The sequence below is a fragment of the Haliotis cracherodii genome, unplaced genomic scaffold (genome assembly GCF_022045235.1).
Source record: "Haliotis cracherodii isolate W230 unplaced genomic scaffold, xgHalCrac1.p SCAF_5, whole genome shotgun sequence".
Classification (NCBI taxonomy): Eukaryota; Metazoa; Mollusca; class Gastropoda; order Lepetellida; family Haliotidae; genus Haliotis; species Haliotis cracherodii.
In genome coordinates, this window is record NW_027266308.1 from 55376507 (window position 1) to 55392495 (window position 15989).

The following is a 15989-nucleotide window of genomic DNA, read 5'->3' on the forward strand; positions in this document are numbered from 1 at the left end:
GATAGTGATTAGTAAATACATCCTTATGATATAGTATTTGAGTATGGTTTTACGCCGCTTTTAGCACCATTCCAGCAATATCACGGCAGGGGACACCAGAAACGCGTTGCCTTGCTTATGATATGATCGTACAATAAAGTGTGCTTTCAGCAGAGACTTTATTGGCCTTGACCAAGTCTATAATTTGGGAGACACCCTTCTCAAACCAGTATTTCAAGAAAAATGATTTCCTATTAATTTCAATATTAGGGTTATAAATATTGGTAAAGTTGAAAAACTACTGAAAGATTCAGGCTTGATTTCTTATCAAACACTTTAAATGACTGAAAACAACTTTTCCAAAACTCATTACTTATCAAAAATAATTTTCTCTCAAATGCAACACGTTTACACTAATAAGGCTATGTAGATTTAAATAGGTACTTCCATTTTTGAGGACCTGAGGACACAAGTCTCCTTATCCATGTGGCTTAAAGGGATGTTACGTATGAAAAAATATTCACCATACCTAAGCCCCCTTGCTTAACAGGTTGACAAATTTCAATCCTCTTTACTTTATCTCGTTTATCACTCCAAAGAAATTTAAAAAGCATAGCATTTAAAGTAACAAGAAAATCATTTGGGGGATCAGGCAGTGATAACAATAGACAATTGAGTTTTGAAATCAACAAGGATTGAATGATTGCTACCCTACCAATTGGTGTAACTATCCGTTTCATCCACCTATTCATAATCTGCTTTAACTTAAATGATTTGTTCAAATTTAAGTTCAACTGAACCATTTTTCCAGATATGTGCAAAATGTGACTCAATAGACAAATCATCTTTGAACTTTTCCTTACAGCCTCTCTTGGAGCCATCAAGTAATAATTCCATATCGTCAGCACACTGACTAAGAAGATACTCACTACCGTCCATCTGGATACCTTTGACGTCTCTGTTAGAACGGATCATATTGGCTAGTATTTCTGCACAGAGAATAAATATATACGGTGATAATGGGTCACCCTGTCGACAACCGCGTCCGATATTAAACGAAGATGACAACTGACCTTTGATGGACATACAGCTTTTTATATCATTGTACAATACAGATATATACTTTCTTAAATGTTCACCAAATCCCCGAAAGGATAAAGATTTGTCTATTAATGACCAAGCAATGGAATCAAATGCCTCCTCAAAATAGCGACATGTCATGAAGCCAGTCTGATCTTCATTAATGATAAATGGCAATTTTGATTTGATTCTATTTGTTATGCATGAAGATGCTAGTTTATATGAAACATTCAATAGTGATCAGGGCCTCCAGTTCGTTATGAAGCATTTAGGCTTGTCCCCCTTTGGAATACAAACAAAAACCTGTTCTCAAGGTTACAGAAATAACTGCTAACTCTTTCACCAATTCCAGCCATCTTGTGTTGCCTAATTTCCTCTAGTTCTTTTCGTATATCTTCCAAATCATCAAGATTAATATCACCATCGGATCTGTTGAATCAGGTTTTGTTATTTGTCAATATTTTTGTTTTCTTGAAGGAAGAATAAGATACTATTTTTCCTCTGATTTCGAGGAGCAGGACAAAAAATAATTGGCTGCTAAATTTGCGGGTGAGTCTAAATTGGGACCATAAATATTCATAAGTCTTACCCATTGATCACTAATAGTTATATCTAATATAAGTAAATTACCATTGTCATCCATATAAGTCTTATGAATCTTATAGTCCGCATTTTTGTTTAACAAAATCGCAACACACCTTGACTGGCTGTTTTCGGAATTGAAAATGCAGTCAAATCCCCAGTGATCTTAAAAATGGTTCTAGTTCTTTTGTAAAATGTGTATCCTGTAGTAGATAAAACGAGTATGCTTTAGATCGTAAAAAAATAAAACATCCTTTCTCTTGGCATTATCTTGCAGTCCTCTACACTTCATAGAAAAGGAGGTAAAACCTAAGTTTGCCATTGTCAATAAAAGATTTGTTCACATACAAAGAAGACATATGAAAGATTGAATTAACACACTTTCTACGCATACATACACTTTCACAACTATCTGAAGGATAAGCATTAAAACCACAAATTACTGAAATCAAAGTCACACTTGCTTCTACCAACTTAAAGTAAAACATCGTATGATTCAAAGTGGCACCATGTGGCTACCACCAGAAAAAAAGGGGGTAAAACCTTCACCCAAAATTATTTGTGGCATATAACAGAAAAGACCAAGAGTAAAACTAGCTGTCATAATGATAAAGTAAGAAGCACACAACTAAATACGGTCCAATGTGAAGCCAACATCCCACATTCACAGTTACTAGTGATTCGGATGAACATTTCCTCATACAATATTCAATTGACCCACATCACTATAAACATGATAAACTAAATTAGGCTGTGGCATACAGCGAGTAAGCACTAACATAGTTATAAAGAAATAAAAGTAGAAAGTAGCCAAACCAACACACTGTCCGATATGTAATTTACGAGTTATAAAACATTTACAAGTTCTCTATTGGTCAAGAGTTTAACTGATCGATGAACTGATGATGCAATGCATATAAGATTTATATCTGATATTATTATGCAAATTAGTCTTATCATTATTGTATTATACAGTAATTCTACAGTATACTAGTTTTTTATGTTATTTAACGGATATCTCCAGTTTATTTTTCATAACTTGTTCGTGAAAACATATTTGAACAAAATTGTTCCCTACACTACAGTAAGTTACACAAGTCCTGCCGGCTGCCATTTTGAAGGATCACGTTACTGCAGACACATAGGTCATTTGGTATGCAAAATACCAATGATCATAGTTCAAGAAGCGTCTCTGGTAACACTGTGAAACAACATGACAGTGGTCAGTCACGTGTTCAAGAGCGAGACCAACCAACTCGGACATGATTTGAAAATGTTTCTACAGGCCTTGTCAATATCTGTGATTATATAAGGCACACCGTAGATTAGTAAGTTGGATTTACGGGAATACATCTCTGAGATCAGTAGCTTTTCTCTAAGCTTGTCGATATCGTCACGTTCAGGCGACGCCATTTTGTCACCAAGGTCATCGATTGATTTCGACATAACATCCACCGACGATTCCACTGAAGATACCCGTTTGAATAAATCAACCACTTCCTCTTTAACAGAGTCGATCTTAGAACATATCCGACTGGTCTGTTTGTCTAATTTCTCGCGAAGGAGCGTTTTCAAATCGCTGGGTGCATCGTCAGCAGGCGGGGAGGACGAGGGTTAATGTAAGGGCAGAATAACGTCAGAACTTTCCTCCTCATCTGTCAGCTCCCGGCGTAGATATGATTTTAGGTGTAGCAGTACTGCTGGTGGTAGATTTCTTGTTCTGTTTGTTTATATTTCGTCTCCCCGGCATGCTTGTGTGGAGATTGAAGTGGATTGCAACGAGAGCGCCAGTCGCACGTCTTTACGCTTCAAGCGCCATACCGGAAGTGGTCTTCGCGTGATTTAGTATGTATTCACAATCCTCGATTTCTTACTTGCTCCTGTATATTGAGAGTAAAAGGGAGAGATAGCCCCCAGTGTAACCAGTAGCTGACAACAAGCAGCTAGCACTCCGTTAGGAGTCAATTAGATAATCAGATATCAATTGGCACCACCCTGCCCACCCATCCAAGTACAAAACACACAGGCGTCATGTAGACATTGGTGCCAAGTACTTTAGTCGCTCTCTGACATCGCTTTTTGGGAATCTCCAGAATCCAGAGTTGGTTGGTTGGTTGGTTGGTTGGTTGTTTAACGCCGCACTCAGCAATATTCCAGCTATATGACGGCGGTCTGTTCATAATCGAGTCTTGACCAGACAATTCAGTGATTAATATCATGAGCATCGATCCACGCAATTGGAATCGATGACATGCATCAACCAAGTCAGCAAGCCTGACCACCCGATCCTGTTAGTCGCCTTTTACGACAAGCAGAGTCACCTTTTATGGCAAGCATGGGTTTCTGAAGACCCTGAATTTGATGATAATATCTATGAGACCTTTTAAGCCGAACACAGCCTTTTTCATCAAGAGAACAGAAGAATCGAGGATCCTTGGCACACTCCTTGGGCTCCATCCATTTCCAGTCACAACGTGCAGGAACTTTATCTCAAGAACACCACCAGTATGCCCATCAACAGTTTGTATCAAACCATCTGGGCTAGCACAAGGTGAGGATACTTTGGATTAACGTTCCACACCACACCGTTCCACACAAACACAGTTCTTTTTTGCTGTTTGATAGGCCTTGCGTGCTGCAGGTTCGTGGCTGGTTCCCCATTTACAATAACTAATATTAGAAATGTCTCTGTAGCCACATGCATCTTTCAGAAGATTATCCGGCTTCGTGTCATTACACATCAATACAGCATCTCCAAATTTAGAAGAAGTAAATCTTTCACTCCTGGCATCTAACCACATGTGAGTGTTATGCTGACCTCTTGTTAAAGTCTCAAAACGGTTGGCATCTTCATCTGCCACATGCATACAATTAAAGGATGCCTGCAATTCATCCTGACAATCAGTGGAATGAAGATCTACATGATTACAATATGAAAAGGAAATGTTATGAAGGGGAGGTAAAGAGGGTTTCGTGTTTGATGACGTAGAAGTGTCTGTATAAAACTTTAACCAGCCAGCATTTGAGTTCAACTCTTAGCCGACTTATCCATATGGTGTGGTCTAGGCATTCCTTCTTGTTGCTTGCAGGCAATGATGGTATAACCTTGCATCGAACGATAGCATGGCTGCATACGTCTGAAACAGTGCTAAACCCAATATACAAAAGACTTATGTTGTAGCTTCACGTTCATGGCGAGAACAAAATAGTTATATACTACAGTCTCTGTGAATTCGGGAATAACGCTAGTGTCCCGTACCCAAAGTGCGAGATTCTTCGGATCAGGAATACTGTTGCCGAGGGATGTTATCAACTTTTCATGAAGTCGAGTCGGTAGATTTGCCTGCATTGTTGCACTTGAAATTGTTGGATAATAAAGTTTGCTGACCCCTTTCGCCCTCTCAACAAGCTCAGACTTCTTGCCGGTGACAAATTGGCCATGATCGCCGAGACATGCCTTCAGCTCGTTAACTGTCATGACCTCTATCTCTCGGTCGCCAAGTAACGCATAAACAGACGCCATTGTTCACTTGCCAAGCACGTACCGGAAATGGGCGGACTTTCGCGACGGAGTAAATAGGAAGGGAGATAACTCACGTTATGAGAGAGGGCTATACTTTTGGTCTAAAAATGTACAACATGTACGGTAGGCATTTTCTGCCAAGTCGTATGTTATGGCACATGGTATCCACAGTTAATGAAAAATACCAGTGTCCTTAACTTTCATGGTATAGTATAGCTTAATGTGCCTATTTATACGAAGAAGGCTCCTTGGACTCCCCGCTTGTATCTGTGGCATAACCTCATATTCTGTACTTGAGGGAATTTGTAAATATGAAACGTCAACACCAGATAACAACCTATCTCCGCTGCAGTGATAACCTAGAAATCAGTCTTTGTTTCATATTAGCATTATTCTCGGAAGGTAGGGCTTAACACCTGAACAAGGGACAAAATATGTTTTTTGAGATTTTTATGTGTGTGAAAAAACCCAAAACAACTAAGCTCCACCCAACCATCAACAATCTATGCTTATCGTAGTAGGCGACTTTGTGGATCGGATGGTCAGGCCAATGACTTGGTGGATAACGTGTCATCGTACTCCGACGACGTGGGACGTTCATAACATTTGCTACTGCCTGTAAGTCTGGTCCAGATGTACGTTCGTCATGATAGAAAATGTTGAAAAATAATGACTCCATCAATGCAGTCCATCACGGATAGGCTTAAAACGTTTCCGCCACCCTTCGTATAATGGAGCATCACTTTAGGATTGTGTCAGCTTTTATGTCACATCACTCTTAAGTTAACTTGGAACCTTTCGAATTGGAGCATTTAAGCTCAGAACCTTTCACCGATGGCAGAATACTCTTCTCTGAAAACTTGCTCTATCAGCGCCGCGTGCAGTGTATCTAAATCCCATTTCATGAAGAGCGATTATTAATGACACACATTATGTGTATCTTTAATGGAGGTCGGTGGCATCTTCTGCTCTTAAATTGTATACACTATGACTAGTACGCCTAATCCATCTGCAATAAAAGTTGTCCTACATCCGATCTGTTTGCGCCTCAGATTTTATTTTGAGATGATACCTACCTTGCTGGTTTTGTTCATCACATCGTAGACATTCTGAAAGACAGTCACGCGTTTGGCAAGTTCTCCAATACACAATATTCAAGCAAACAAGAAAACAATGTTTGTAATTACCCCCCACCATGCAGCACATGAGAATAATAAAATGGTGTTTGTTCATATGGTAGCAAATATACACCGAGAAAGGGACGGTAACTCAAGAACAAATACGACATCAGTGGTCAAGATCACTGGATCATTTCGTAAATTGCCTAATTGTAAGCACTAATTTTATTATTAAACCCCTTGCAGGAAGTAGGCTGTTTCGGGTGCCGCTAGTAATTTGTGTTCTTTTTTTTACCAATCACAAAGTTTCTTTGTCAAGTGTTATAGTGATTGGGTATGGTTTTATGCGCTTTAAGCAATATTCCAGCAATAGAAATGGGATACACACATTGTACCCATGTGGGGAATCGAACACGGGTCTTCGGCGTGACGAGCGAACACTTTAATCACTAGGCTACCCCACTGCCCCGTTAAGTTTTGTACATCTCAATTAGGTAATTATGGTAACAAACAACCCTTCGTAGATCTTTTTTAAGAAAATCCAAAATAGCATGATAGTTTCAGTACAGTATGGGTAAAAAGTTTCAGGACAATACTAGTATAACAATGATAAGTGTATGATCCAGAAATGAACTCTACAACCCATCTGTTTTTCAGGTTACGCTCTGGTAATCAGAATAACCTGTATTTGAGTTAAGTCCACAATGTTACCAAGGCAATAACAAAAGGCATCAGTTCAGCATGTGTTAGATACATATGTAAAGTTTCAAAATAAAATATGAAACGGTTCCTGAGTTACGCACCAGAAACGAATGCCACTCGTTTTTCAGTCTAAGTCCACTTTCTTGCCATGGAAACACCAATATTTTTTTCCAGAAATACCAAAACATGAAAAGGCATCAGTTCAGTATGTGTTTGATACATAAATTTCGTAATAAACAATTGAACTGTATCCAAGTTATGCTCCGGAAACAAAATGTTACGGCCGGACGAACGGAGGACAGACGGACAGCACCTATTCCAATATACCCCTCCGCGCAGCTGGTAATAAAGGGTTTTCTTTCTCAACTGAAACGAACTTTGCTTTTAATGACTCCATGTGGTGAACGATAGTTTTGGCTGTGAACGTGTAATAATATGCGATGTTGATAAAACATGTGTATGGTCATTTTCGTATTTTCTATAATGAACACCTTTTTATTTCAAAGTTGATATAGTTCATATATTTTTAGTAATGCTTTCAAATATGTTTTATGGTAGACATATGGAGAACATTTCTAAATTAGACGCATCTGGGACAAAAATGATGTCTGATGTAATTCCCTATTTTGACTTGTACCATAATTATGTTCCTGTGTCCTGTGTTTGCACGTGATTGTGCCAAACACCGGTGCGGTCGGAATACGGTTACATACGCGAACACCTTTTGTCATCTCTGTTTAATACTGATTCATGAACACCATAGAATCTACTCTGGTTTTAGGAGAGATGTCTCATGGTTATGGAAAGGGTTTTGTGGTTAATAAAGCTCACATATGCATCAGCCAAGGATACCAGACATTATCTCTCGGTATATGATAGTGGAGGACCCCTCATTATTCAACGTCGTTTCTTAAATTATCCTTGAATGTTGGTAAAAAATTCAGTTATCAAATTCAGGATTGGAATAAAATATGAAATTACTGGCATTATTATTGATTTAGACACTATCACTGATACAATCGGGGAATGGATTATATACACTATGCAAGGGTTTTTAATAATATCAAGAGGTCAATATAATACTAAGATGTCAGCATAGAGGAGATCTTGAGCCATGTATAGACGTTGTCAAAACACATGCGCGTATTTCCATTACAAATGCCTTCGAAATGTGATTAAAAACAGGCGTACTCGTGTGGAGGAGTGATGTTCGCTTATGTCGAACCCATCCGACTGGCGCATAGTCGAAGGACACCCACAAATGAAACTCGCTATAACTGTTTAACGAGGAGGCTTTCCGTATATTTTAAGTTACGTTTGGTATGCATAAAAGACCCCCCTTTTTCACACAGCTCAAGCCTTCATGTTATCTGGGTTTATCCTCGGGAAGGCGACACCTCGAAGGGGGATGAGGGGTGGGGGGGGGGGGGGTGTAAACCAAACGCTAAAACGGTTCACCTCTTGGCCAGGTTACTAATTAACTTGAACAATGGCCATGATGTGTTTATTTGAGACTTAGGGAAAGTTGAAAAAAGGAATGAGGAAAGAACGAAACGGTCACATTTATTTGATTTTTGTATGAGAATACCCTGAAATACCATAATAATACATAAATATAGATACCTTTTGCAATTGCAGTACACATTCAAACACAGTTCATACATAGATCATACACAGTTACAATAACTTATGTACAAATGCAGCTTTGTCTGCCTAGTCGATGGGAGTGATGTCATCTCGTGACAGCCTTTCTTTCAGTGTAGTCAGTTAATGTCTTGATATTTCCTTCTTTTTGGTGGAAGACCTCCAGCAGTGAACTGGACCAGCTGTATTTCATTTTTCTTCTGCTCAGCGGACAGGAAGCTGCTAAGTTGCCGATGATTGTCTTGAGTCGCCCATGCCAACCCTCCAAATGGTTATTCGTTCTTGGGCCATCTATGTGGTTCCATGACTGTTGCGTCAACTCTTCCTCCACCAAGTTCTCGGTCACGTAGTCTGCAAGTCGGCCACAGCGAGGATCTTGGGGCTGGTCGACCAAGGCCTGGAGCCAGATGTCAACTACTTATAGCTGACAGTTGAATGTTACTATAACCTGCGTAATAACATAACCATACTTTTCACATTCTCAACAATCTTTTTCAAAATTCCAAGCTCGAGTAACATCATTCGTACATAATAAATGCGTTTTGAATTTGAAATCCCAGAGTTCCGAACTACTTTGGGTAGTCTGAAGGAAAGCTGATTACATGTATATAACATACACGATTCAGGCGGTTATCACAAGTAAACCCTCTCTGTCTGAAACGAATGTAAAAATCCCTCATAGCACTGTCTTCCATAGCTCAAAATACTTTTTGGTGATGAGAAATCACAATTTGTTACTATATATCATAAACTGTTATTATTCCGTTCACAAAGACATCTCCGCAAAGAAAAATATTATAATTCTATAATATAAAGTTACAAGACATTTTAGCTCATGCTCACATTTCTGTTGATAAACTTTTTAACACATATTACAAATGATAGTCCGATGGAATTATCGATAATTTTTCTAGTTCTATGACTTATTTTATTTATTGATAAGTCAAGCACTTGCTTGGTTATCAATGTCATAACTGTGATTTGTAATGTATATATTTCACCACATAACATACATAGTTGCATTTCGTTTAGATCTAGGTTTGAAAATCATGTATAATTCCATTAGTGCCAAATATACGAAATATATCTATTGTTTGCTTTCAATAACATATTTTCAAACTAAACTGTTCCTATATTTTACACGGTCATAAATTGACGACACGCATCAATTCAGCCCTTAAACAGTTACAGACAACGATGCTTTCAAACAAAGAACCAAGATTACTGACTTGGACACTAATTTGACACACTCACCCTAGTTTAAATTGCGGATTAACAACAACCCAATTCAGTGTATGGCACTGTCAACAAAAGAGACCGTCAGTTGTTGCTGACGGCGACCTTGAGTGATAGCTGTAGCGTGTCATTAGTAGTTAAACACTCAAACTTATCACTTATGTCTAATCGGCTGCAGACGGGCCGGCCCCAATACCACCACTGCAACAATGACTGTATTCAATGACTGTTATGAAGTTGTCTTCAAGAGTGCAAAATGTATAAGTGCTAAAATATTTTCAAGGATGAATTTGGATTCCAGAATTTCCTTATGACTTTGTCTAACAATTTGAGATTAATATTTACAAGATTTATACCTAGGATCACTATATACCTATCGAAACAGGAAGATTATGCTAACAAATCGACTTTATACTCTGTATAATAGTTCACAAGACATGAATTTCATTACCTGTTGGGGACACGGTGGACCATATTGTCTATTGACTGTGCAGAGCTGCGTCCCTTGGGCGAGCCAGAAACCTATGATCTTGGGTTAAATGCCAGATTCGCCATGAGTATGACTGTTTATTTGTCAGCACCATACCCGTGTTCGTCTTAGACACGTATCACATATACATAACATTGACCACCGTCATGTATTTCCACTCACATAATATCACAGAAGTGCCTAAGGCAGCATTAATCAGACTCATTCAGACACTACTTGTTTGAAAACGTCAAACTCGGAGATGTTTAACCAATAATTCAAACCTTATGCTTTGAAATAATTATGTTCCTTCTTTAAAATCATAAATGATCAAATCGTCCACAATTGATTACTTAATGATGGGGGGGGGGGGGGGGGGGGGGGGGGGGGCACGGGTGGCCCAGTCGTCTAAGGCGCCGCGATTCGCTGTGCAGAGTTGCGTCCCTTGGACACGGCAGAAACCTATGATTGTGGGTTCGAATACCGGTTCGCCCCGATTATGTTTCTAGGTTTGTCAGCACCATACCCGTGCTCGTGGGTTTCACCGAAGTGGTAAACGTCTTAGACCTGCATCATAACACTTGTTACATTTGACCACTTTCTGAGTGGCATTGTGTGTTCATAGCTTTAGGCCATGGGGCCCGTGCCAATTGTCATTTGTCAGAGGGGTACGCAAAGTACGTAATCTAGACAACTAGTTGTCGTGCTTTCATTTTCGTGGAAGCCTCGGTGGCTGAGTGGGTTAGATCGCCGACTTTGTGTGCTGGCGATTAGGTGCCTCACTCTGGCAAAGTACGAGAATCTGTACTTTACTAAGAAAGTGTTATCCCAAATATAACACATATCACATACGTATGTGATGGTAACAATCCTCTTTGAAACAGTTGGTAATCTGAATGAATAAAGTAAACATAAAAGGTAACTTTTGACGCAGTACATTGGTGAGCGTTATTTTCCCCAAAGTATAAACTTAAGTTACTCTATATGTGTCTGACGGCTATATTCATTAGTGTAATCCTTCTACATGTCACTATCTGATTATTGAGAATAAACTATTATTCAGTTATGTTCTGTTCTCTTACGTAACTAAATTGCAATAAAAATATCGCCACTAAGAGATTTCTACGCGAATGTTAAAACCATGTTTACATAACGAGTGTCAAACTGTTTTTGTATTACATGGATTCATACACGAGTCTGCAATCAGCTAGTGAGTATGGTTCTACGCTACTTTTAGAAATATACCAGCAATATCACGGTGGTGGACATATGGGGAAACGAACCAGGGCCTGCGTCGTGACGAGTGAATGCTTTAACCACTGGGCTACATCATCGCCATGTAATCAGTAAGATACCCATGCTTTAGTTCCTTATACATGTATAAAAGAAGCAGTTTCTTCTTTCGTAAAAACCCTGTCGCGAAACTAAAATATATTTGGGCAGTATACAGGTGTGAAACTCCGCAAGTCACTGGTTTAGGGTTGGGGACCTTTAGCCGCACGGGATTCGACCAGGCAGGCCTGAAGGACGTTGTATTGCACAGATAATGGTGAAAAGCATGGCAAACAATAATCTAACTAAAAAAGCAAACGGTATGTTAGTTAAAATATAAGATGACCAGCGATCAATGGGTATTTGCGCACGGCACCCAAGCAAATTGGGACCCATACTGCCCCGGAGCGTGTGAGCGAGTTTGATTTAACCCCTCTATTGAAACTATTTCAGTTATACCACGGCGTGTCAGCTTGATGTGGGATGCGTTTCTAAACCCCACGAGCAAACTTGCACTGTTTCCTTTACATGGTCAAGTAGTTTCTTCTCGTATAAGGACGATGTTTGCACGATAAATTATAACTAGACTGCATATTGACAAGTAGTTCCTTCACTACGGGATATACACCGAATTATGTTATGAAAAGTATAGTGTATTCTCTTGGAGGTTCGGACACATGACCTTGGCTAGTCAGTGTATAACTAACGACGCACGACCCTTGAGGGGCAGTGCAGGCCAGGGGTAGATACGGCAGAGATGGGAGTAGAAGTTGGGGTTTTCTCTAACACAGAATGGTTGTCCGAACGTCTGGAGTTTTGACTACAATAAAAGTCTTTGTGAAGTGAAATGATTCTCTGGAGATATTTTTTTCTACACGGCATACTTGCGTTGTGTCACACGAGCACGGGCATGGTGTTGACAAAGCTAGAAACATACTCAGGTCGATCATGGGTTTCTGGCATTGCGACTAGGCCACCTCACCCGCTTAGAACATTATTCCAATTCCAACTGTATTGATGGAACATAGGATAAGACATGGGTAATTAAATTAATTAATTTTTATTTCATATTTCATGAAATGTTTGACATGAGGTAAGCACTTAATGATGTACAAATTAGCACTAACTGACCTTAATAACTTACTGTATGAATTATTTACAAGTCATTCATTTGCTCCAGGCTTCACATTTTCACAGCATATGATCCTGACATCTTGAAGCAGCTAAAGAGACAATTGCGCTTCGGGGTGTCGATTTCATTTTGGCTCTTCTTCTCTTTCTTCTTTAGCTTGAAAGAAAACCTTTTAGACGCCAGCTTCGAAAACACATTTAGATCAATCCTCCGCTTCTTCGCAGGTCTCTCTGCTTCACACACTCTCACAGACGTGTCTATTGGAGAAGATGGTAGATCCAGTGTTGGAAGACTCTTCACCTCACGCCTCATCCTGACGTAGGAATTCATTGATGTGCCTGACGTCTTAGATGCATTTACATGACCCAGACTGGACTTTGATGCTCCAAAAACTCCACTCAGTTGCTTACGAACGTTCACTGTGGATGTTTGAGCACATATGCTTCCATTCAGTTGGCCAATTAGCTTCACTTTGCGGACTTCCTCTTTATGCTGCTCAGCCTTTAGTTTCAGGGATGCTCTTTCGTGAAGGTGTCTGTTGAAGCCGATGTTATTGAGAGGGGTTCTACTTGTGTCCATACTTCCAAATGATATTGAGAGAGAATCCAAGCTTCTCTGGAGTCGATCCCAGCTTTCATCAAGGGTGTAACTTGAGTCGTTACCACTGTCACTGTCCTCGCTAAAGGAATAATCCACAAGTTTGGGAAGACAATTCTCGTTGAATTTGAAATTTGGCCTCCGTTGATAGCTCGTTTCTGTTGGGGTGCTAGTGCAAATATACACTAAACTTGAACCTCGCTTCATGATGATTCCTTGTAGATCTGGGAAGATATGCTATCGGATACTTCTTAACAGCCAAGATTCTGTTAAACTATGTCCAAAGAGCTGACACAAAGAGTTGCTTGTGCAGCTGACTTCAGGAAGGGAATGAAACTGTTAGACAATTAACGGATCTTTATAGGGATAATGAACTCACCAGCGTGATAGACAGGTTACATCAACGACACCTATCGCTCTGTTAGAGTTGACACCAACAAGAGATGTCTGTCTCGGCATGACGCTGTAAACAATGCAGAACACGATGTATCGCGTGTCTGTTGACAGTTAATCCGTGAAATGCAAACACAATTACACACTAATCTGTATAAAGGGATTAAAACCGTGATTGGCAGGTTAATTAGCGGTTGGTAATGAAGTAATACTGCAGAACGTGTCCTAATTAAGTCGTCTATGTTACAGTGACGGCAGCATTGGGTACACCTGAATTACATTGAATAGTTCTCACTGTCGAGACAATTATTGACAAGACTGTCTTGATTTGTCTTGTACTGATTTGATGTGTACGTACGTCTTGGAAACTTCGGATATTTAGAAAAAGCCACGCATACATGGTAAAGCCGATCAGACGTATTCAGACGGCTATTACGATCGATACGATCGAAATATGTCAGTGTCACTTGTTAAACACGCACTAAATATCTGGTATCGGTCCGGGAGCTGTACATGTGATATGTAGGAGGAATTAGAAATGTTTATCACCGAGCCACGTCTTGTATGTACACATATAATCAATATGTATCAATATTAACAGATAAATGATGATTAATTACGGTCGTTGACTTAACACTTAAAATAGCTCTCATTTACATCCTGGAACACGAGACTCCCCAAGGTCATGTCATTAAACACCGACGAGGAACAGGTGTATGTAACTTATTTGCCATAACCGAACCACGAAAAATAAGTAGAAATGTTTTATTAATGGAAAACGCATTGTTATTAAAACAAAGCACAAAAATATTTATCAAAACAAACTTTACAATTCCCAGTCTTGACAGACACTTACAGACACCAATGAAACATTAAAATAATCAACACGAAATGTTTAATTATTCCTGAACAAAGGTACACTATTAATATTTATATTTGATACATGTACGTATATGTGTATGCAGAAAACCTAAGGACGTACTAGTGGCGAAATTAACCCTATATTAGATAACAAAAATACAGACACGTAGATATTCTCTCTCTCTCTCTCTCTCCCTCTCTCTCTCTCTCTCTCTCTCTCTCTCTCTCTCAAACATGACATTTAATTGTAACGGCTGTGATATTTAATATGTATGTATTTTGTATTCAAATATAACATCTATTCTAATAACCCATAATCCATAAAGGTAATTCAATGCAGTTAATTGACATAAGAGGTGTACATAAACTGTCCCTGCTTGTGGCATCCATAAAGTAATAGCTGATCAAAAGCCTAATTACACACATACACACGCACGCAGGCAGGCACGCACGCACGCACACACACACACACACACACACATAAACGATAAGGTGAGCGTATACTGCCCACCGTCACGAACACATGGAAAGGCAAGTCGAGTGTTCAACAAAACCGGAAACATATGCTACAAGTCAAAATGGGAAATTGCGAAGGACATCATTTTTGTCACTGATGCGTCAAATTTAAAAAAGGTCCCCATGTCTATCTCAAAACGTTTTGAACATTTTATTGAGGTCTTGGATGTTTTAACCCTGATCAAAACATGAGTCGTATGATGTTGTTTGAAATATTCGTAGAAAGAGCAGGCACGATTGTATCTCAAAAGCCTGGATATGCGGGAATATTGCTCGACAGTGCTGACTATTGGAGAATATTGTACAACGTTAGGTATTAAGGGACGGATCATTCGATGTAATGCTTGTGTTCGTGTGCTTGTGCGTGAGTATGTGCTTCTGTGTGCGTGCGCGTGTGTGTGCGTGTGCGTGTGTGTGTGCGTGTGCGTGTGCGTGTGCGTGTGCGTGTTGAATAAATGATCTTTCCACAGTATTTTTCTGGAATATTTATTTTTCAACATAAATTCAGAAAGAATATGTAACAGACATGAATAACAGTAAGTAAGGCATAAATTCTGCACTCGAATTCATAGAAATAAAAGTAATCTGACTTTCCCCTACTGTTTTGATAGTACCCGGCAGGCCAGGACGCGGTTGTATCAAAACATCATTAACTAACGGATCCATTAAACCCTGTAATGGTTCGTTAAATACTTACTGTTTCATGAGTTAATGGCGGCATTAAACTGGATTCTACAAAGCCCTATGTCATTAATGAATGATACCTTAAGTGTAACATTTCCTTTGATGTGTCATTAAATAAGGTTATTCCCCTATAACTTTACCATATTCCGTTTTAGCAAGCTAGACCTTTCTCCTTCCTGTCACCTGTCAAGTGGCACGAAT

The 15989-nt window shown here is 39.3% G+C and overlaps 1 protein-coding gene across 1 annotated transcript; it reads right to left on the bottom strand.

Moving 5' to 3' along the window:
* Window positions 1–4587: 4587 nt before the first annotated feature.
* On the bottom strand, window positions 4588–5164 carry LOC139443776 (uncharacterized). Its single transcript, XM_071224694.1, has 2 exons — window positions 4956–5164; window positions 4588–4789 (listed from the first exon to the last, which is right to left on the bottom strand). Exons 1-2 carry the CDS (start codon window positions 5162–5164, stop codon window positions 4588–4590), a joined length of 411 nt encoding a protein of 136 aa, XP_071080795.1.
* Between the last annotated feature and the right edge of the window lie 10825 nt (window positions 5165–15989).

What these genes read in the sequence shown, in the direction of transcription:
- LOC139443776 (XM_071224694.1), bottom strand. Translation starts at nt 5,164, where the DNA reads ATGGCGTCTGTTTATGCGTTACTTGGCGACCGAGAGATAGAGGTCATG. An exon ending in CCGACTCGACTTCATGAAAA is followed by an intron (nt 4,790 to 4,955) that starts GTTGATAACATC and finishes TATTGGGTTTAG; the next exon opens with CACTGTTTCAGACGTATGCA.